The following is a 22,225-nucleotide window of genomic DNA, read 5'->3' as shown; positions in this document are numbered from 1 at the left end:
TCTTTGTGTAGCTGGGTACAAACGAATGAGGGGAGTGGGGATCGTGAAGGTTTCATCAGATTTTTGAGATGCTGGCATGGGAGCAAGCCTGAACATGACCCAGCGAGGCACTTGGGACAGCAAATTCCAGGGGAGGAGAAACTGCACGAGAACAAAGGGAGTTTGTCTGAGAACAGGAGCACAAAGAAAAGTCCCCATTGTTTTAGCTGGAAGAGAGAGATGAAACTGTTTCTAAAGTTAGGTGAAGCTCCCTGCCTCCCAGTCATCCCTCATTTGTGACCCAAATTACGCTGAGTCCTGGGGCAGCACCTACCTTTATTAAACTGAGTTATTTGCATCAGAAAAGAATCATCTAAAAAAAAAAAAAAAAAAGAAAAGAAAAGGCTCAGGCAAATGCTGCTGGTCTTTTTCACCTGACTTCCTTTGAGATTACAGTCCAGGGGAGTCATCCCCTACTTGCCACCATGTAGCTGAGCTCACAATCAGACTTATCAAGGCAAGGGACACGCAGGGGCTGTGGCAGAGGCAAAGGCAGGAAGCCTTCCTCCCACCGTGTTGCCAGCTTAGCCTGGCGCCCTGCCTGCTCCCCACTGAAACTGCTCCTGACCTTAACGGAAAAGGGGAGAGTCCTCCCGGGTGACTCACAGCCCCGAATATTATGTCGGGAAACGAGCAGTTTAGATCAGTAAATAAGCTTGCTTTCATTTTCGGGAGTGACGGTTGTTCTGGATGGGGATCAGGTACCTTGTTTATCCATCCGGAGACAGGGCTCAGCTGAAAGTTTTGGTGGGTGGTGAGAGTCTGTAGCCACAGGTTGCCCCAGGGCATTTTCAGACCTGAAAATCTGATGGCATTTTCAGCTAGGAACAGTCAGGAGAGATCAGGATCTTTTCTGGATATAAACTGACGTGAGCACCCGACGAAGCAGGGGCTCACCACTGGTACTGCCAGGAGCTCAGCAGCCTCACTGAGGACATTTCAGCTCAGGACTCATGAGCTTTCTGTTCCATCAGCCACAGCCATGAGTTTCTGTGACCAGAACCAAGTGAGCCCCTTTCTTGATGGGGTCCGACACACCCCTTCCTGCACTGGTGTAGGGGAAGGTAAATGTGTTATGTCTCTGATCTGCTGCTTTGCTTAATTTAATCTAGATAAGAGTTGGCTGTAGCCCGTTGCTGCTTACTGAACGGTAACTATGGACAAGATCTTTGCTGCTCTGAATACAGACCTCAACCAGCTGAGGAAAGGGATGTGATGACAAAGGTAGCTGTAATAGCAGGATAAGAGGAAAACCTCTTCCCTTCTTTTGCTGTTATAACAAACAAGCGGACTTAACCTTTTTCGCACTGGGAAACCCACATAAAAATAACAGAAATTGCCCCACAAATGGCAGCAGTCCCAAGCTTTCATTACCCTTATGAAAGAAACCCCTTTTACTAGCAGATGCTGTGATCATTTCCAACCTTCTGGCACCCATCTTTGCAGTTAGCCCACCATGCATATGTCACCCACAAGTGTGCACACTCACATAAAGACACTTGTGCCCTGCAGGTCCTGGTCGGAAAGGAGACCCATTCTCCTCTCTCAGAACTGTTTAAGTTCACCCCGTGGGAAGGCTGCCTGTGCCAGGATGCCCTGTGTTCTGACACACTAGTGCAGCCTTTCCAGAAGACATTAACCCGAGAGCCTAGCTTCAACAGTCAGCTTAAAATTTCACTGATCATCTGTAACAGAATCTCTCTAACTGGTTTTCACAGATGAGTAAGACCAGATACTGGTGCTCTTTTTTTTTTTTTTTTTTTTTTTTTAATTGCTACCATCAAGCTTAATTGTACTTTCGAGCTGAATGAGTGTAAGTATACACAGATGGGTGTGGGAACAGGTCCCAGATTGCACCCACTGCATTCTTCTCGTCTCCTCTGGAAGGAGATATTGTCATTATAGTAACCAGCCTCAGCCACCTCACAGGTTTGGGGCTGGATGGAGCCCAGAGCCTCCCTTCCCACCTGTGCTTGTCGGCCAGGGACAAGGTGTGGGAAGCTGACTTTGCCCCCACCCCATTCTTGGGTCTGCGTGCACACAGCAGCCTCTGTCATTTTGATTTTTTTGTCTTTCGCCAGACCTAAATTCACAGACAAGCATACACCAGGAGAAAAGAAACCTCTGTCATGGAGAAGACTGCAGTATCACAGGGGCACAGGGAAGCAAGGGACCCCGTGCTGGGGGTCAGCAGCATCGGGAGCAGACCCAAGGAGCTGCTCCTTGCCCAGCCAGGTGCTGTACTTGCCAGGACCACCATTTCCCCCCCCTGCACCTTACAGTGAGTCCATCCATCAGCAGGTGCACCTGTGGGCTCTGCAAACGTGTACAGCCATCCGTCCTGGGAAGGAAAACACCACGAGAGTTGCTGAGCAGAAGCATCCTCTAATAGGAAATCACCTTGATTGCTCTTAAGTGGAACAGGCACTGCTCCGAGAGGAGCCTTCCGGTTCTGGCCTGCTGCATTGTGAGTTGTTTTGCAGATGAATTCCCGAGGGAGAAGGAAAAGTGTTTAGTTTGCTTTTATCAGCATTTCTTCTGAAATTCTTTCAGTTCTTGTGAAAAGATAATAACAGGTAAAAAAAATAGAGAGTCCTGGAAGAATCTCCCATGGGAAGTCACGGATGTTGTAATCACCTCTTTTACCTCCTATTATTCCAGGAGATTTGAATCAAAATTGCCCATGTCACAGGGGAAAAAGGACCCCAGAGAAGGCCTTTCTCTAAATGCCTTCAGAGAAACACTCATGTTACTCTTCTTGCAAATCTCCCTGGCAGGAAGGGAGCAGGGCATGTCCTGCACTTCTTGTATGACCCCCAGCTATCCCGTAAGGAAAGTCTAACCGACCAAACCAGGGACAGGGCTGTGGTCAGACCCAGGACGTGTGCCTAGGAACCAAGAAGTGGTTGCTGATACAAACTAAGGGCTGCCTAGCTCCTGGTTTTCTCCAGGAGTGACCACACCACAGCCAGAGAAACAAGACCCGCTCCTCAGCCCCCTGTCTCCAGACACTTCCAGTGCAGAGAATTTCCCCAGCCTGTTGTGAGTTGTGCTTTTAACAAACCTCAGAGGATTTATCTTCTGAGTACTGTCCACTTTGGCACTAGTAAACTTTAAAAATGTTATGAACAGTCAAGGTGCCTCTTGAAGGGGATTTTGGGTGCTGCAGCTCGTGGTGTGTGCTCAGGGATGCTGGACACCACACTACTTGCTTCACAGAGCCCTTACTGGCCTTCAGTCATGCATGAGCAAACTCACTGAAATGCAGACATTTCATTCTGTCCCACCCTTGATACAATCCTTTATTTATTTATTTATTTATTTTCCAGCTTGAAGCTGTTTGCACAGCACCTGACACAGCCAAACCCAAGCCACTGATCGGAGGGGCCGGGGAACGACGGTGTTTGTGCGATCCTGGAGGAATTAGGGCTAGCAGGGCACTGATGGGAAACTCTGCCAGTTCACAGGCAGCCTGTCACTGCCCCTTTTGCACAGTACAGATTTCATTATCCAGGTGAAGAATAGGAGGAAAGGGAGGGCTAAATTCTGAAAACCAGGACACAGATAAGCAAGTTTGCCAGTATTAGGAGGGGGTGAACAGATTTGGACCAGGTACTTTACGGATCAGCTTGAATCCCCTCCAAAGCCCTTATGTTTGGGGGCCCAAGCAGACAAAGCCATGCAATCCTTCAAGTATTCTCTGTGTTGACACACACTGCTAAACACTGTGCATGCCAAGATAAAAAGAGGCAGCCTCCACTAGCCCATTATTCAGTGCTAGACAACTTGATTGTGATGGAAACAAAATACACTTTTGCAATATTGACATTGTGATCTAGGGTAACAAACAAGTCCTAAGAGGCCTGTTGCATTTTGAGCTACTATTATTTCTGTAATTGATGTTTTTAACTCAATCTGATACACCTGACCTGTCTTCTTTGTAAAAAGGTTCACACAAAATGTGGTTCTATCGCTGCAGTTTTTGCCTGCTCCTAAACAGGGGTCATGATGTCATCACATTTCAAAACTGGCCTGAATCTGGTTCTGGGGAAAGATTGTAAGGAAATTCCTATTAAAGCATGGTGGTGTGGTGATAAGAGCTGCTCTGTGTCAGGAATAATTCATGCCTTTAGCAGAATTAGGTGTGTGCAAGGAAAGGCTTGTCATTTTTCTGCAGCCTTGGCCCCTGCCTCCAGTAAAACTCCAGACAAAATCTTAGCTGTTTTATGTTCCAGTTTCTGAGAAATTCTGCAGAAAGCCTGTGAGCTTTGCTGGCCTGCAGTGCCCTGGGGCTCACCAGCACTAAAATCATGGTCCTAACCTACCACCCCACATCCCTGTTTAGCCCCTGAGCTGAGGGGTCTTAGCCCTGCTCCCTGCCTGGGGTTGCTCCAGTCACCATCATCCTATCCAGCACCCCGAGCCAAGAAACTCATCATCTGTAGAGGAGGAGGAGAAGCACCAGCAAAGACAACAGAAAAGCTTCAAAGCCTCCTGGGTCTGCAGGCACTTCTCAGGGGTTTAAGGTTTGGGGCTACAGTTTGCCTGCTGCCAACCTGCAAGCAGCATGTACACATCTCCTGCACTGCTCAGGAGCTGCATGATGAGGAATTGAGGTGTGCAGATAAAACATAAACAGCCAGTCAGTCCCATGGAGATAAATACTCCATGTTGGCTTGTATTTCAGACAAGTATTTTCTCTGTCTGCAGGGCTTAGTCCTGTAGGCTTACCCTGCAAAAGGAAGCAGGCAGCCTGGAGCAGTCCCAGGGCTGCATAGGTGTAAGTAATTATCGATAACAAATCTGGTAGGCAAATGGGGAGGTATGCTTGAGCCACGACAATGCTGTATCCCAAAGCAGGACTGGCTGACAGTGCAGCAATTATTCTCTCTCTGCCTGGTATCTGTGCGAGGTATATTGCCATGGCACCCCGGTCTGTGCCTTGAGATCATTCACTGCTGCTCTCACTGTTATTAACTATATAATTGCCATCAATATCTGGAATCAAAAAGCAGCAGTTAGGGGACAGGTTGTAGGTGGGGGCTGGAGCTTTGCTTTTTGATGGTATCACCAGGTTTTGGGTCCAGTTCCAGAGTTTTGGGAAATATTGCTTGATCCAGTGCTGATACCCTGGATCTAATTAACCTGGGCAGTAGCTTTTAATGAAGATCCAGCATTGCTGCAGCAGGTGCCAGGATGGCATACACACTGCCCGGCCCCGGAGGGCTCAGCAGGCTGCTCCTACCTCCAGGCAGCCCTGGTAGCTCAGCTCCAGCCCAGTTCCAGCCCCGTTATTTTTGCAAGGCTGACCCAGCCCTGGCCCAGCCTGTTGTTGTTTTTCGTGCTGATAGAACATAGCTCAGCTCCAATGTGAGCGGGCAGGTTAACATCAACAGAGCCTTTTCCCCAAGCTAAACATATTACGGCATCGGCAAATTACAGGGCACTGTAAATCAGACTCCCTCTTGTGCAGACTGATCGCATCCCTCCCTGAAGGAAGGCAGTGACAGGGGGGTGTGTTCCTCCTCAATCCCATGTGTACCCCCAAAGGCCTTTATTGTGCTGTGTTGCGCCCATAAAAAATGCACACAGGGAGGGTCTGGCATCCCCATGCTGTCCCCTGTTTTCTGAGCACCTGGAGTAATGGAGGGCTCAAACAGCCCCACACCAGAGCACCTGAATCAGGTAAACAAGTTTGTTGCCTGGCTGACAGGCGTGTTTCGGCGGATATGATTTTACCAGGCCTTTTCCAGGGAAGTGCAAAGTGTGGAGAAATCCTATCACAGGTCTCGGAAAACAAAAAACAAAAAACAGAATAAAATTAAAATGAACCCTTGAGCTCTTTTCACTGGAAAAACAACCAACACAGCCCACACTGTCCCATCCCCCTTGCTGGCAGCCTTGCCTGAAAGAGCAACCCGGGGCCACCAGCTCCTGCTCTGACCTGCGGCTGGTGGCAGAGCCCTGCACACACACACGTCCATGTGGCTGTCTGCATTTAAGAAAAAAAAAAAAAAAGTTCCCTCTAAAAAAGCAGCAAAAGGGGAGCACACGCAGGTAAATGATTATTTACAGCTGCAGCGTGGGAAGTGTTACACAAGTGGAGGGTGGAGTGCGTTCCAGCGCCTGTCCAGGGCTGTGGGCAGAAAAGTCTATCACGGCTGTGTTGTTCCTACTCCCCCAAGACAGAGTTAATGCTGTTTACCTTGTAATAAGAATGCTATTTCTTGCCTTTTTTTTTTTTTTTCCCTTGGCTGAGCTTGTTTTCACGGCTCCCCTGCTGCTGTCCTGCTGAGGGAGCTGGCTCTGGAGGCAGGCAGGAGTGCGAGGCTGGGAGCACCAGCATCCCTCCCCTCCCACCTGCAGAACCGAGCTGTGCAGCTCTGAAATTAAAAATAACAGCCCTTGCCCTGCAGCAGGAGGTGAATCCATGGCAGGAGGAAACAAGAGGCAGCACTGGGCAGCTCTCGGATAGCTAAGTTTCTCCCAGGACAAAGGGAAGTAGGAAAGCTTGGCACGAGCTGCTGTGTGCTATGCTTCCCTCCCTGCCTCCTGCAGCACAGCCTCAGCTCTTTTATATTTCTTTTTCTTTTTATTTTTTTCCATGGAAAGCTGCTTGAAAACTGTAGGGCCTAGGTATGCTGGTTTTGTACCCCTCAGTCCTGGAGGTCATTGCTAGAAATGCCAATGTAGGTCCGTAGCTGTGATGTTTTGTTCTCAGCCCTGATGTGAAAACACCGCCCTTTTGTCATGGCAGGGACATCCTCCACCTTCCTGGGCAAAAGCTGGTGATGTACCTTCCACAAGCATGGTGTTTGGTGATGGGGTAGGGGAAGTACATAAATATCAGGGTACAAACAGGACTTGTGCAATGACCCAGAATGTGCCAGCTGCTGACATGGCCCAGCCTGGCAGCTCTGGCCAGGAAGAGCCTGGTATACTCAGATGGAGCTGGTGGTGCCAGGGCTTTGGAAAAGTCATTCCTCAGGGAGGGCATGGGCAACTATAGAGAAGTTTTGGAGACAGCTGGAAAGTAAGGGGTTTAGAGAGAAAATCCTTTTTTAATAAAATGATTATGGTTTGGAGCAAGGGAAAAATGATCACACAAAAATACTGTAACATGGGAAACCTGACAACAAAGTTCTGGTTCCTGATATGAAACATCCTTCTGGGCCTGGCTGATGGACCAGAAAGGAGCAGAGGGCAGCTTCTGTGCCCCAAGATAAACCCGGCAGGGACTGCCTGGTACTCAGCCCCTGGCTGCAGCTTATTGCAGCAAAGCAGAAGCATCCCCAGCTTCCCATGGCCAGGGGCTCCTGGGGTCTCCAGCAGGCCTTTTTAAGAGCTGTAGACCCTAAAAACACCAAGTCCCTGACGCAGTATGCTAGGAATCCAGGCAGGGCTTTTCTGAAAAAAGCTGTAGGAGTTGGGATGTTTTCCAATCAAGCACATGAGGCTCAACAAAAGTGTTTTTCACTTTCTGCTCACTGATGCAGATGCCATAGTGTGCAAGGCTTCTGCAGGGACTGCAGGCAGGGCTGGAAGGAACATGCTGCAGAAGAACAAACTCTTGTCACAGGCTGGGCTTCTGGAAGCAAGGAAATGGCAACCAAGCACACTGAAGAGCCTGTGGGGTTGAAGGAATGAAGAATCTAATAAATGAAGATAATGAGGAAATCCTTGCGACTCTGTGTTGCAATCAAAGGGCCAGTTTTCTGAAAGCCCAGGTCAGTTGCCAATTTGTATGCAAAGTTCCGGCTGAAACGTAGTTGTTGCGATTCTGTGGCTGGTGGGGTGAATTGTAGCCCTCTCTGAAAAATGGGTGCACTTGGACCAGGCCTGTGAAAACAATCATATTCCTCTGGGACTTCTGCAGGGGCACCAGACACCTGAGCAGAATGACTGAGAAGGGGAATTTTACTTGAATTCAGTGGTGGGGCTTATGGAAAGCTTAGAGAAATTTTGTGAGAGGCAAAACCTCGTGGATAAGGTATAAATATAGGATATATATTTATCCTTGTGGATAGGGTATAAGACTCATGAAACTCAAAGGGGAGGGAGGAACGAAAAAGCCTCAAAAAGAGCAGACATGCACAGGTAGCCATAAACACTGGAGATCTTAGTCTAGGTCTGCTGTCTGAGAGCAGCCGTTCCTGGGGGCAGGGAGGGAGAGAGGACCCATTGCAAGCACCTCTCTGCTCTGCAGGACACCTCCATCTTCTCACTGGATGGTGGGTGTGAAGGTAAAGCATGCAAGCAGCCTCCAACAGAGGAAAGAGACCCTGATGGCACACGCACATTGGTGTGACTTGCTGGCAGGACCCTGACTACTTGAAAGGTTTTGCCCTGCAAGGGTTGACTGCCTTTTCAGGTGGACACTGGTGTAAAACCCTGAAAGAAGGTGCTGATACTGTTGGCAGCTTCTAGAAGTCTTTTGCCAAAACTCTGAGACAATTTTACAATATTCACAGGTCACCATCCGCCCTGAAGTTAGTCAATGTCTAGGCATTCAAGACAAAGGCTCAAGCTTTCAGTCTAGTTTCCCACCTAAATTTGTAAAAATTTGTTACTTTTGAGCATCTTCAGGAAGTTACTGGCACTTCTGGGATTTGATCTTAAGAAGTGATGCATTAACCTCTTTTCTTCAGTAACACCTTCATTTCTGCTTTGGCCTCATTAAAAAAGATTCTGAGCTTGTATGAATATTTCACAACCATTTACCACCAGCTGTTACCAGCTCCATTGGCTATTTCTGGGATCTCCATTGTCAGAGTTTGGAATGCTTTAATACACTGCATATATGCTCAGAGCAGTACAGAAGACAAAGGCAGATTTATTACAAAGAATGCTTGTGTAAATCAGAAATTGAATCTGATAAACGGCATTAGCACAGACAGCTTCTGATTGAGTTGTAGAAGCCCAGAAATCCAACAGTATGGTGCTATTCCAAAAACATCTTGAGCTCTTACTCCTTTGAAATACCCAACCGGTACAAACAAGCATGTAATTCCCTCACGTGATGTTCCCAGCATAGCATACACAGCTCCGGCACCATGTGAGTAATAAATACGGCATGGAAGAAGACATTAAGAAGCAGTCAAAGTTCCCATTGTCTCTACAAACAAATGCCATCATTTACTACAAGATGGCCTTAGCAGCAGGAATGCCAGGGTCGCATGCAAGGATTGAAATCCAATGGGAAATTCTCACCCAACTCCCAGTGTGTCACTTCTTTTTTACAAAACCTAGAGCAAAGATTGCCAAGGGACAGCAGAAAATGTGACAGCCAAGCAGAATTGCTTGATTCGGTGAAATACATGAGAAAAGTGTTGGAAAACACCTTTCTGAGCAGGATGATGAATGTGGGAATTCACTCCTGACACTTCTGCCCTCCAAGTTTGTGTCTCCCTTCCTGGATAGTAAGGGAAAACATACTGCCCCTTGTCACCACTCAATTGGGATTAGGATTATAAAACATGGGATTATTTGCCCCCAGACTTCACCGTCTTTTCAGCCAACCTGATGGATCCCACAAACCCAATGCCAATGAAAGTTTACCTGCAGACTTTGTGAAATAAGAAGCACAGCAAGTAAACAAGCCAGCCTCTGTCTCTTCCTTGTGCTGGTCTCACACAGATACGTCTCCCACAGGGGCCTGTTTGTGCCAATAGCTGAGACATCTTGACATCTATTTATGGGGGAGCACTTTCCTTCCCCATTCTCCTGCTCAGGCCCTTACTCCTATACAAGGAACTTCAGACTGAAACTTGCAAAAGTCCTCAGAGAGGGAGTAATCACAAAAACATGGGAAAAAATTAATCTCAATGGAAATCCTTGACTAATTGACAGGTTGGAATAAGAATGACCACAGATCCCAAACTATGCCAGGCAACCAGTCTGCTCCAGGCACTGCAAGCTCACTCAGCCACATGCCTGCCTGTTTTGCTCTGCCAGCTTTACAAGGCCTAATTAGCTCTATTCCTTTTGTTTGTATCACAAAAGCAAATAGCCCTTGGAAAGAGAGGGAACAGAGGAGGCAGCTCCTTGACTGAGTGTAAGAACAGGCTTTAAATAAAGTTTGCCTCTCACCACATGTACTTGAAGTGATGAAAAGGACGAACACAAGAGCCTCAGTGAATGGAAGGGTTTCCAGGCCAGGCAAAAGCAAGCAGGGGGCTCATCCTTGCTGCCCTGGGGACGCATCAGTACAGACTAGAAGAGACCATCCTCAGCTGGAACCACTTTTAACTGACCTGCAAAACTTCACACCTGGCAAATCATGCTCCTTATCATAGCTGGGAGAAGCATAATAGCCTGAAGAGGGGTTTTAAAGTAAGACAGAGCCTCCCAGGGCACATCTCTTCATGACCCTGTTAACTCATTTGTCAAGGAATTCCACAGAAAAAAAATCTTCAGAAGTCACATCCAGATCATCTTGTGTGGAAACTGCAGCCTGTAACATAGCCTTCCTCAGATAAAGCTAGAAAGCAAAGCACTACTGCAACACAGAGCAGCCCTCCCAGGAGGGCTGCAGCTCCACACCCCATCCCTTCCCCATTCCTGCAGCTCCTTCTCCCCTCCAAGGGATCCATCTGCCTTCTCCCTGCCCCTTCCTGCTCCACCCAGGGTGCAGCCTGCCTCACTGAGGAGCAGACCTTCTGGTTCCTGGGCTGCAATCATAGCAGATTACTGGGTGAGTTTGTGCCAGAGGCCACAACTGCCTGACTCACTGAAGAAGATCTGTCCCCACCTACATCTGCTGTAGATACACAGCTAAACAAGTTCCATTCTGGCAGGCAGACTCCCAAAAACCCAATTGCCACTCCTGTCTTCCATGTACACTGTCCAAGTTCTCCTCAAAACAAAAATGAAGCAACGCAGTCTGATTTTCCTTAAAAAAGTCCATTTATTGAAATTGTTTAAACACTTTATACAAGTTCCCAATACAAGCATCTGCTCCCTGGCTCAGGGTTAACGCAAATACATGAGCACAGACCTCAGCAGCTCTGATGTGACCTGAGCTGCCACCCCTTAAAACAAGGTCTCAAGAGGCAGCTCCTGTGCACAGGCAATCAATCCCCCATGGAGAAGTGGAAGCCTTGTGACCCAGCTCAAGTACAGGCCAACATCAGACCAAGCCTGAAGAAAATGCTTTAGTTGGTTTAGTAACTTTGATTTACGTTGCAGAGAGTCAGGTCAAACAGAGGTACAAGGCTTATACGAACCACTAATGCTGTGGTTGTACATGCTCAGCCCTAGAAGCTCTCCCAGTCTACAAAGGAAATCAAGAAACCTGATGCCTCTGAACATGTACACCATCGCAAAGCCTGGTCAGAAGCAACCAGCTTTCTTCCTTAGAAAAATCAAGGTTGAGCTTTGGAGAGCTGGTACCATACTTCTAGGAATACGAGACTTAATTCCAGCCAGCCTCACTTGTGTTGGTCAGACACTGGTGACAGACTGGGTGTTTCAGAGGAAGGGGTGGGAACCTTTGAGCTGCATTTTTCGTGTAACTTCATATGCAATGATGGCTTTATCTTTAAAATGATGTGTTTCTTCCTCTTTGGTGAGCTTGGATTAAAAAAAAAAAAAAAAGCTATAACCTTTGGGTCAGTTTCCTTGGAATTTGCCTTCATATCACTGAAAATGTTTGCAGGAGTAAAGACAGGGTCAAATGGCAGCACATGAGGTATCTGTGGGGAAACATCAAGGAGTGGCAGTGCATTCTGTTTGGTTTAACATTTTTAGCTGCATAAGGCAAACAGATCAGTAACTTGTAACTAAGCCCAAATGGGAATGACTTAAAGGAATAGGAAAGAGCTTACTAGAAGGCAACCTGTAACAGACAAGGGAATACAGATTCGAGCTCAGGTAGGTGTTAAGGTGAGAATATCAGAAACAGCCACTGGCAACGCTCAGTGTCTAAGGAACAGCAGCAATAGCCCCACAGAGACACCAGCGAGAGCAGAGGGAAATGTTTCTCTGCCTCTTCCCTGGCACCAGGGAAACCTGCAGCTGCTTTGGGTGTTTGCTAGCTGCTGCAGTTGCAGTGCTGCTGCCGCTGGCCCAGACACAATCAGCTTATCAGATCTTGTCAAGAGTGATGACATACAGTTAAGCCGAGCGGCCTTACGCACTACATCTTGGCCAACAGCACATGCATGGACAACTACGATATTTAGTTTAACTCACAGCAATTTAATTCTCTGACCCTTTGTCATGCCAATCTGCACAGAAAAGAAGGTGCTGAATATGATGCCAATAAAAAAAAAGTACAAAAACATTTTAGATCTCTTCAAACATTCCCACATGTAAAGTCATTTCCCCAGATTATGTTTCCCCTCAAGCTATTGGTTTTCTCTTTGTATATATGCTCCTTTAATTTCTATACACACCACACTGGGCTCTAACTTAATGGGGTATGGGACTGAATTGTTACCATCTATTTAAAAAAAAAACTAAAAAAGCACCAACATCCATCTAAAAACAGTATCATTTTCCCTTTTACTCCCAAATACTAAACTCAACCCAAGCTTGGAGGCTTCATCTTTCAAGTGGCAATACCTACAAACCTAGGCTTAGCCTTCCTCCACAGGCTGGGAGAGAAAGGAAAAGTTATGTCCAGTAGCAAAGATGATTACAAAAATATACACATTTCTGGGAGAAGAGGAAGGCAGAACCTAGAGTCTGAACTCTGCTCAGGACAGCGGCATTGTAGTGTCCTCTCCAAAACGCTTTCACTACTAGTGCTGGTGGCTCCTCATCCTCATTCCATTATACGTAATCCTTCCCTGTGGAGGGGGCATTTTTGGGGTAGCCTCGGGTGGGTGGATAGGAAGTTTCTCTCCGCGGGCAGGAGCAGCAGAGGAAGGCTCCCCCCAGCATGGCCAGTGAAGCAGCTGCCCAGCCAATGAAGAGGGCTGATCCAAATTCAAATCTGGGGAGAAACAAGGAAAAGAGTTACAAGTAAGGCCAGGCACATCCACACAAAGTAGAAGGCAGCAGAAATCTATACAAAGTGGCTTCCTGCAAGGGTAAGGTTTGAAGCTTCCTGAGACCCCACTGACTCTGAGACCCAGAGCTTTGCCCATACCACCCAACTAACCGAGCTCTGCAGACTAGGCCTTAAGTGTTTAGTGGAAAAAAAACTATAAGACAGCAATTATTTCTCATGCAGTACAAGTAGCGTTAAATCAAATGAGTCTGTACCTGGTGTTAACAGGCGTGAAAGGGTCATAAAAGGCCCGAGCCACTCTGTTGCCATACCACGATGTGGCCACCAACGCTGACAAACCTGCACGTGAAGGGAACACAATGCCATGCCTTATTATTAGGAATAGAGTAAATCAACAAAATCACTACAAAAAGCAACCACATAGCAGAACCAACATCTGAATGACACTGATATGCTGCTACTTTGAGGAGATGCAAGCATTCCCCTGCACTCACATCCTATGCAGTACAAATCATTTAGGTACTGGCAAATTTTAATATTAACACATTTGTAAGTTACCAACCTGCAATTATGAAGATGACCCCACCAAAGACAGCCATCCGCATCTTCTTCACCTGGTCATCTTCCATGCACTTCATGCATTTCATGCCAGTCACGGCAACAAATACGCCAACGAGGCCCAGAAGTATCGCAGCCACCATCAAAGCCCGTGTGGCCTGTAGACTGCCTAGAAGACAAGGCATAAGGACTTGAGTTACCACAAAGAAAACTCAAGGTACGAATAGGAAATTCAAATCCCTGGGTTCAGCAATCACATCTCAAAACACCATAGTGTGTTGTACAGGATACAGCCAGATTTCTTTATAGCTTTAAGCTCCAGGACTGTCATGCATGAGGATCAGAGGACTTTCAACCTCTTCTAAAAATGCATGGCAAACAAGGGCATGCAGCTCTTTACAGGAAATGACCTGGGAATTGCCTTCAGACATCTTTTGTTCCCTGGTCATTTGAATCCCAATTGGAAGGACATATCTGTTTATCAAAAGGAGTATTCAGATTTAGGTTCCACCTTGACAAAGCATTTAAACATGTTTTAATATGAATAGTACCATACATATGAATAGTCCCACAGCAGGCCACAAACACCCTTTATTGCTCAACACTTCCAAAACCTGTCTTTTATACAAATACCTCAGTGCTGATTTAGATATTTTCATTTAGAGTCTTCTGTAGGAGCCCCAGAGGGTTTTAAAAAGTCACAACTGCAAAAGAAACAGGATTTTCCCAGCCAAATTAAAAACTTTTTTTGCCTGAAATATTTAACTTAAACACAGATAAACAAATGTTTTAAGAGTCTCTTGTGGTTTTTGAAGAATTGGATCAAGGGATGATGCCTTCCCACAGGCAAAGGTTGTCTTAACCCAGGTTCTCAGCAGACAGACTCAATATACTTCCTTATCCTGGATTTGGCTTTATATTGACTCACCACGCTAACCCGATGTACAATAGCTACTGAATTCAGATTTTCTTGATAACAAAGGAAAAACAATGACAGAAATTAAGCCATTACTGATAAAAACTTTCAGGTGACAAAACACTGTCAGGAAGAGTAAATAGCAGTGAAATGAGCCTGAGCTTTATTGCCTGGCAAATCAGGCTTGTTTGAACAGCACGCATTTTAATATGCAGTCCTATAAAGACGTGTGAACAAACAGGACTGGATAATGACGGGAACAAGCTCCCAGGAGCATGCCGTGACCAAGGCAGAAGTGTCCCCTGACACAGAAGATTATCTAGCAGTAAGCGTGACACGCATAGCCTTAGCAAAGTATTGCCAGAATCTACTCCCCAGTCTGAAGCCCAAATTCTGTAGACCTGTGTGTACTTGGAGCTTGAACAACAGCAGTTGCTACTTGACTATGCTTTGCAGGAAAATTCTTCTGAAGCACAACAGCCTACTGACCTCTAGTTCTGCTTTAAAATCTTCACTAGCCGCTACGCACAACAACTGCATTGTTCTAGTAGTTCATTAAAAAAAAAAAAAACAATACAGTAAAAAGGCATTATTTGGAGCAATTAGGAAGTGACACACTTTCTTAAGAAGAGCCTTGGCTTTCTTAGGAAATATCCCACAATCAGCTCAGCCAATTGACATCTCACTTCCTTCAAAGGGGAAGGGTGATACACCTCTGCACCACCCAGCTGTTAGTCAAAGCCCATCTACTGCTTCGATTGCAGAAACCCATTTACAAAGCCATTTGTCACAAGTCACAGCAGCAGTATCCAAACACATTCTTGAAAAGATTGCCATCCCCGGTGCTGGGAGAGCACACTAAAACTTCTAGCTTACAGAATTTATGCCAGTTATTCAGAAGTGCTTCTGCTGATGGGTCACCACCTACTGCCAGCCATACATTTAAGGCTAAACTACATTACAGCAGCAGCTCTGGAGAGGCTGATGGCTGAAGACATCAGCCCATCCTTTGCATGGGAAAGTACACATCCTACAGAGGTATGAAATTATTTCAAGTCTGCAGTAAACCAAGCTTAGTTTTTCTGCAAAAGTTACTCTTCCAAATCTTCTACAGAGTTTCCATGAAGCTAAAAAGCTTCAGAATGTTATCTTAAAAGAATGTTATCTTAAAAGCAACTACAAAATTAACCAAGAGAGAGATCTCCCACCTTCGAACATGGGACAAAGAAGTTTAAGCGTGGCTTCATAGTAAGATGTGTGAGAAATTTATATGACCTCAGGAGTCCTACCTATGAAATCAGCTCAAACATTAAATATGCAAGTATTAACTGGATGCATGCCATGACAGCTCTGCAGAAGCAGTTCAACAACAACAACAACAAATAATCTTCCTTGAGGTAAGAAAACAGATTGTGAGCTTTTCCCAGAGCCACCCTCTTCCAGCATGGGACCCTGTAGGAACATCCTTGGTGCTCCTCACCCCCCAGTACACAAACCATTCCCTTATCCATGGAAGAGAACAGAGGCATTTAGAAAACTTGCAGCATTAGCAGAACAGACTGTCCCACTATCTCAAGAAGTTTTAAATGTGACACCACTATTAGCCATCCGCCCTCCTCTTCCCCCAGACTGGCTGCCCTGTGCTCTGGGAGGCAGCATGTTTGCCTGTGGTTAATGATAAAACAACTGATTAGTTATTTACTCATTAACAACTGCATTAATGGAAGCTGCAGATATGGAGGATGAGGGAACTAGTTTAGTATTACAGCACCATGTGAGCAACAAAGCAAAAGTCCCCAGATTACACAAACATGCAGAATTGTCTTAGGCTGCTAAACTGGACATGACAGCAACAGCATGCAGAAGTACTCTACAGCAATTTAAACTTATAACTATATTCTATTAGAGAAAAACAGTTTTTCCTCTGCACTCCTGATTGCAGCAGCCTCCTGAGGAGCAGGACCCAGTGCTGCCATGCAGAGCCTCCCACACCAGACCAAGGCTGCCGCAAAGCCCAGGCTCGGAGGCCCTTGGGACAGAGCAGCCCTGCATCACGCTGGACAAACTGGCTGGACACCTACCAACAGATGTCAACAGTGTTTTGTCAATATTACCCACTATTTACTTAGAAGCCAAGCCTTTTTATTGCTAGTTAGCTGAGACCCGGCCTGAAAATGCCTGTAGCAAGAAAGCAGTTAAGTAAAGAGTCTTGAAACTACTGAGAAAGGTTAATAGCAAACACAAATCCTGCAGGCCATTATAAAATACCATACAAGTCCTTGTAGGTGACATAGCAGCTCTCACTAGTTCCACACAGTGAAACCAACATTTTTAAAATTTGCTAACAAACCTGCTCTGACTTTGGGGATTTGGACACAAACTACATGATGCAGTTTTATCTGAAGCCTAAATAAGATTCCCACTGTCATTACCAGACAATGAAGCAACCATTTAGTTACAGAAGAGAACTTTATCACCACAAGTTTGGGTTATTTTTGTCACCACATTTCCTTATTTATTCTATCAACTACATGATAGAAAAAAAAAAAAAACAATTGGCAAAGTGCCACTGGATTTTTGTAATGCCTATTTGTAATGCAAAATTGCTGTAATGGCTCTGTGTGGAGATTGTTTTCTGATAAGAATGCTCATTGACTGTCTCATTTGCATATTTTATATGGACTTTTCCTTCCCTTCCTATGGGCCTCCATGCAAAGTGATGACAGAAGACAGGTGAAGCATGGATGCTGTACAGCTCCCGCTAATGTGTGTGTGGCAAGTTCCCTGGAGTTACAGGCATCCCCATAGCACAAGGAGCATGTTATACCATCCACCTTGAAGAAAAGTCAGCCGCCTTCAAAGCCTTCCCACTGGGGTTTCATCAGAAAAGCTTGATCTCATTGAAGGAGCAGATCTGATATCCTGCTGCTCTGCCATAACAGTGTATAAGCACAACTTTTGGGAGGCTGGCAAGGGACTGAAGGTCTGAGCAAGCAGTAAGAGCTTCAGAGGCAATTAGCAAGGCTGACACACTGCAACAGTTTTGGATGGACCTAAAAGCCTGCTGATGGCTTGCAGGTGTTATGAATTTCAAATCCATTACCAGCCCCTGCAAAGACCCAGCACACCCCTCACTGTCAGATATCCCAGCCTGGACTCCTCCAAAGCAGCTCCCCACAAGTCTAAGAGACCACACAAGAGAATCTAGGCAGGATGCAGACTCAAGCAGGGCATGGGAAGGCTGGAGAGCCCCCACTGCACATCCAGAGCAACAAAAACACGTTCAGCAAGCAATAGTGGCCTTGTACTCTGCCTGCCCCAAAGCAAGCACAGTTCAGTGCCCTCCTGCAGTCACTCAAACAGCAGAGAAAGCTTATGAGTGAGGCAACCACCATTTCCAGATTAGTGGTCAGAGGAGACCTGGGCAGTCTGTTTTTCTACAAAACCTGGAAATTCCCTTGCTGAGATTTAGTGAGGGACTAACACTAACCACAAAAGCTGCTTAGCAGAAGCTGCTTGTAGAGCAATAAAGCCAGTGTATTGCAACAGACTCCTGTCCCCTCTACAGAGGCAACACTGCACCGAACAGGAACAGCCTCGGTGGCATTCCAAGTAACCCTCTACCTTGTCAAAGCACAGCACAAATGAGACTACTTTATCACTCGATCACAATTTTTCATGAGGCAGGGAACAGGGATTGAGAAACACTGGAGCAAATTAACCCTTAACCCACATGAAAGAACACATACTATCAGGTTCTACCTGCTTACTCCAGATGAAGGGGGGTGACAAGTGATTAGGACACATTTGTCCCTCCTGATAACTGAAAGACCAACCTGCCAGCTCCCCCACCATCACAAACAGCAACCTGAGGATGAACCTTCCTCCCTCCCCCTCGCTCCCCCATCCTTTCCCCAACTCCTGGAACAGGCTCAGCCAGGGTGGTAAAAATGTAGGAGGGAAGATTTCATATTTCCATGATGTTGTTTGACCCAGAGGGCATCCAAACCCTTGTTTATTTTCCAAGCTAGGGCACAAAGACTCATTGTGGATGTACTAGGTTTGGTGATGAAGTAGTAGATGAGTCTCAGCTTGTTTCAAGCACAGAACATCTCCAACCAACACCATCAACCACGGCAATGAGTGTCTGCAGGTGAAACAGCCTAAACAGAACCCTGAACAACCCCTGCTTTGAACACAAGTGAATGGTCAGACAGATGGTGCTGAGAACTTCCAAAAGACAGACACCAGGAGCCCCTGACCCTCCTGGCTGGTCCCATTCCCGAGACTCTGGAGGAGCACAAAGCTGAGCTAGCTCCATGGACGATGCTGGAGGGCTACAAGAACAATGCTGAGGCTGGGCAACAAAGCCTGGTTGCAAGGGTGGCTTTTGTGCCTCTATGCCTGCATGTGGCCACGCTTTTTTCCCCCAAGCCAGCAAAACACAGCTTGAATAGGAGCACGTCCCGGCCTGACATAAGCCCTCAGCTGAATGCAGCTGTGGGAGAAGAGCCAGCATGGGTGCACTCCAGCAGCATGGTCACACAGGGAGCCAAAGGCCCCTCAGGTGGCTAACGGTGCCTCTCAACCTTGTGCCAACCCCATCTCGGACATGCAGCATCAGCCCAAGCCAAGATGGATGTATCTAACAAAGTGGCAATAGATAATAAATATCCAAGAGCTCACTGGCAAAGTTTTTCACCATTCCCATGGCCATGAATTACTGCAGGTGGGGAGACTCAGCCCTTTCTATGGGGACTGAATCATTGCAGGATCTGTGTGTGCCTCTCCCATCTCTGCACAAGGCTCAGGGCACTAAGGGCACGTGAAGCCCTGGCAGAAAGGCACAGCCAGAGAGAAATTTCCCTGCCCTTGTAGCTGTACCAACACAACCTAAACCAAAGCAGTAAGGGAGCTCTTACTGCACAACTGCACCTGTCCCAGGGCACAGCTGCTGAATTGGGTAAAAGCTGGGGGGTGTCACACCTCCAGCCAAAACAGCATTACCGTCACTGCTCAAGCCTTTGTGGCTGCACAAAGCCCTTGAGGGGAGGACAGGCTGGGAAAACAGCAGAGGTGTATGTCAGGAGGCACGAGTGCCTTGAATCGGAAAGGGCACAGCCTGATGAAGCAGGGGTGCCAAAAGCAAAAGGAGCATTTAAAAACTTTTGCTGACTTTCCCAAGCAGGCATCCCCTGCTACTTCCATATTTCTTCTGGGAATTTTCAGCCCCCTGTAGGGCCAAGGGCTCCATAAGGGGATAAAAGGCCATTAACAGCTCAGCCTCAGTCCCCAGCACCTCACACCTCCCCTGTAGCCTTGGAGGAGCCTTCATTGTCCGCAGAACAAAGGTGAAGGGAGCAGCTGCTATTGAGCACTCAGCCCTCAATGGGGCAGGTCTGGAGGTCCTCGGGCAGGTTTTTGGGAGCCGGGCAAGGCTTGGGTCTGGTTCTACAGGCAGGTTTCATTTACAGCACAATGGGCTGCAGCCACAGCCCCCCAGGCGAGTTTACCTTTCGCAACTGATCCAGGGGGTGGCTGGAGATTCCTCAGCCCTGCTGGCATCTTGGCCCCCCACCCCCAGAGCGAGATAAAAGGCTGGAAGCTGAGCTTACACATAATTACCACTCCACCACCCCAGAGCCTGTGCTCAGCCCAGCCCTGATTATCCACAGCCCCGCACCCTGTCGGTGTGAAATGGGCGCACCGTGCTCCCGAGGGAGTAATTTGCACCTCCAGCCGCTGCTGCAGGGCCCACGGGGGTTGAACGGGAGGGACCGATGTGGGATAGCAGTGCAGGTGGGGCCAGGGCGGCCAGCTCCGCTCTGACACTGGGAAAGGAAGGGCTGGTGACAATCGGCCTTGGGGACACTCCCAATGGTCCCTCTGCGGCGTATGCGAAACTGCATGCTCGTTCCTTCGGGAAAGAAGGTGACCAAGCTGATAATTACTATTTTATTAATTAGGGAGGGAGAAGGCTGATGTTCCAGGACACACTGACCTCACTGGTGTGTCCTTACTGGACGGGGAATGAAGGGAGGGAGATTGGTAAAGGACTTATTTTTTAACCCTTTTGTAAGTTATGGAGTGAGCAAGTGCTGTAACACTGCAAGCGCTGGAGCCAGCTGAGATGGGGGCAGCTTAATGCAGACCCCCAGGTACTGCCCCAACAGCAGGGCGCAGCTCCTGCTTTGCCACCTCTGGATGGGAGCAGAGCCCCTGCGATCACCTGAGTGGGCCAACCTGCCTAAAATGTGCCGGGCTGGAACCCAGTTCACCTGCCAACCCTTTGCTTGAAGCAATAATAATAATAATAAAAGAAGTATCACAGGAGCAAAAGTGGCTTTCCCAGAGAACAAAATTATTCCGTACAGGACTGCAGCAAAACCTAACAGTCAAACGCCAAAAAAAAAAAACAAACCAAACCAAAACAAACAAACAAAAAAAAACCACAAAGATACAAAATTTAAAAATAAAATTAAAAAAAAAAAAAAAGGATCCATGCCAAAAAGACAACTTTAGCGCTGTTTTCTCGAGCTTTGCTCGCTGCTGAGCCATACCTGAACAAAGACAGCCCCTGCCTGAGTGCCTTGCTAAAGCTCTTGCTGTCACGGCGCTTCCCCGGACACGCGTGGAGGACCCGATATCCGCCCCAACACTTCCCCGAAGTTTTTTGGGGGGCTGCGGGACGGCCCCGGCTCCCCCCCAGGTGCTTTCCCCATCGGTGCCGGGCACTGTGGAGCCCCGACGGGGAGGGCAGCGGGGATGGAGGGGTTCCTCGGCGGGCTGGGATACCCCCAACCCCTCCGTCACCCCCACCCCAAGGGACAGGTGGGGATGTGGGGGCGCTTCAACAGGGCAGAGACACCTTGAGACCAGCCCCCGGTCGAGAACCGGCGGCAACAGGAGCCGAAGGGGCGAATCCGACGGCAGCCCACAGGGCGGGGTAGAGGGTGGGGGCACCCGACGGGACTGGGGTCCCCGGTCCCACCGCTTCAACTCGAGCCTCGACAAGACCAGAAAGGGCTTAAGAGGGGGAAGAACGACCCGATGGGACCGGACCCTCATCCCCTACCGGAGGGGCATGGGGGTGCTGGGGGTAACCACGAAGGGACGGGCACCCCGCAGCTCCTAAACGCCAAAACCCCGACGGGACGCGGCCGAGCAGCCCCCGTACCCCCGCCCCGACTTACTCTCCAGCTTGAGCAGCGAGTCGTACACCTTGCACTGGATCTGTCCCGTGCTCTGCATGGCGCACGACATCCACAGCCCCTCGTAGAGCGCCTGGGCCGTCACGATATTGTCCCCCGCGTAGGATGCCATCTTCCACTGGGGCATGGCGGTGCTGATGATGATGCCGATCCAGCCTAGGAAAGCCAGCACGAAGCCCAGGAGCTGCAGACCCCCGCTGGCCATGTCTACGCGGGGCTGCTCCGCACCTGCGGAGGGTGACACCGGAGGGGGGGGGGGAACACACACACAGGAGAGCGCAGCCGGCTCCGCGCAGCGCACTGGCACCCGCGCAGCGCCCCGCGCAACTTTTAAAGCCGCGCAAAAAGCGCCCCCTGGCGGCCCCGCCCCGGCCCGGCGTGGGACACCTCGGCCATACCCCCCACCCCCCACCCCCAGGGGTGCACTGGTTGTGTTCGTGGGGGTCCCCATCGCTTACTGCTGGGGGTCCCCGGGGGGTGAAGCCGCCTCCGGTGCCCTCCACAGTCGGGTGGTTTTGGTGGAGAATGGGGCAGGGGGAGGTGGGC

At 48.2% G+C, this 22,225-nt stretch overlaps 1 protein-coding gene across 1 annotated transcript; it reads right to left on the bottom strand.

The window, feature by feature from the left end:
* Window positions 1-10,925: 10,925 nt before the first annotated feature.
* On the bottom strand, window positions 10,926-22,007 carry CLDN1 (claudin 1). Its single transcript, XM_084529029.1, has 4 exons — window positions 21,662-22,007; window positions 13,557-13,721; window positions 13,249-13,333; window positions 10,926-12,976 (listed from the first exon to the last, which is right to left on the bottom strand). Exons 1-4 carry the CDS (start codon window positions 21,882-21,884, stop codon window positions 12,814-12,816), a joined length of 636 nt encoding a protein of 211 aa, XP_084385155.1. The 5' UTR covers window positions 21,885-22,007; the 3' UTR covers window positions 10,926-12,813.
* Window positions 22,008-22,225: the final 218 nt, after the last annotated feature.

The sequence above is a fragment of the Aythya ferina genome (assembly GCF_964211825.1).
Source record: "Aythya ferina genome assembly, chromosome: 9".
In the NCBI taxonomy this organism is placed as follows: domain Eukaryota; kingdom Metazoa; phylum Chordata; class Aves; order Anseriformes; family Anatidae; genus Aythya; species Aythya ferina.
Note: the sequence above shows the minus strand (reverse complement) of the source record. Positions and strands in the feature narration are given on the sequence as shown.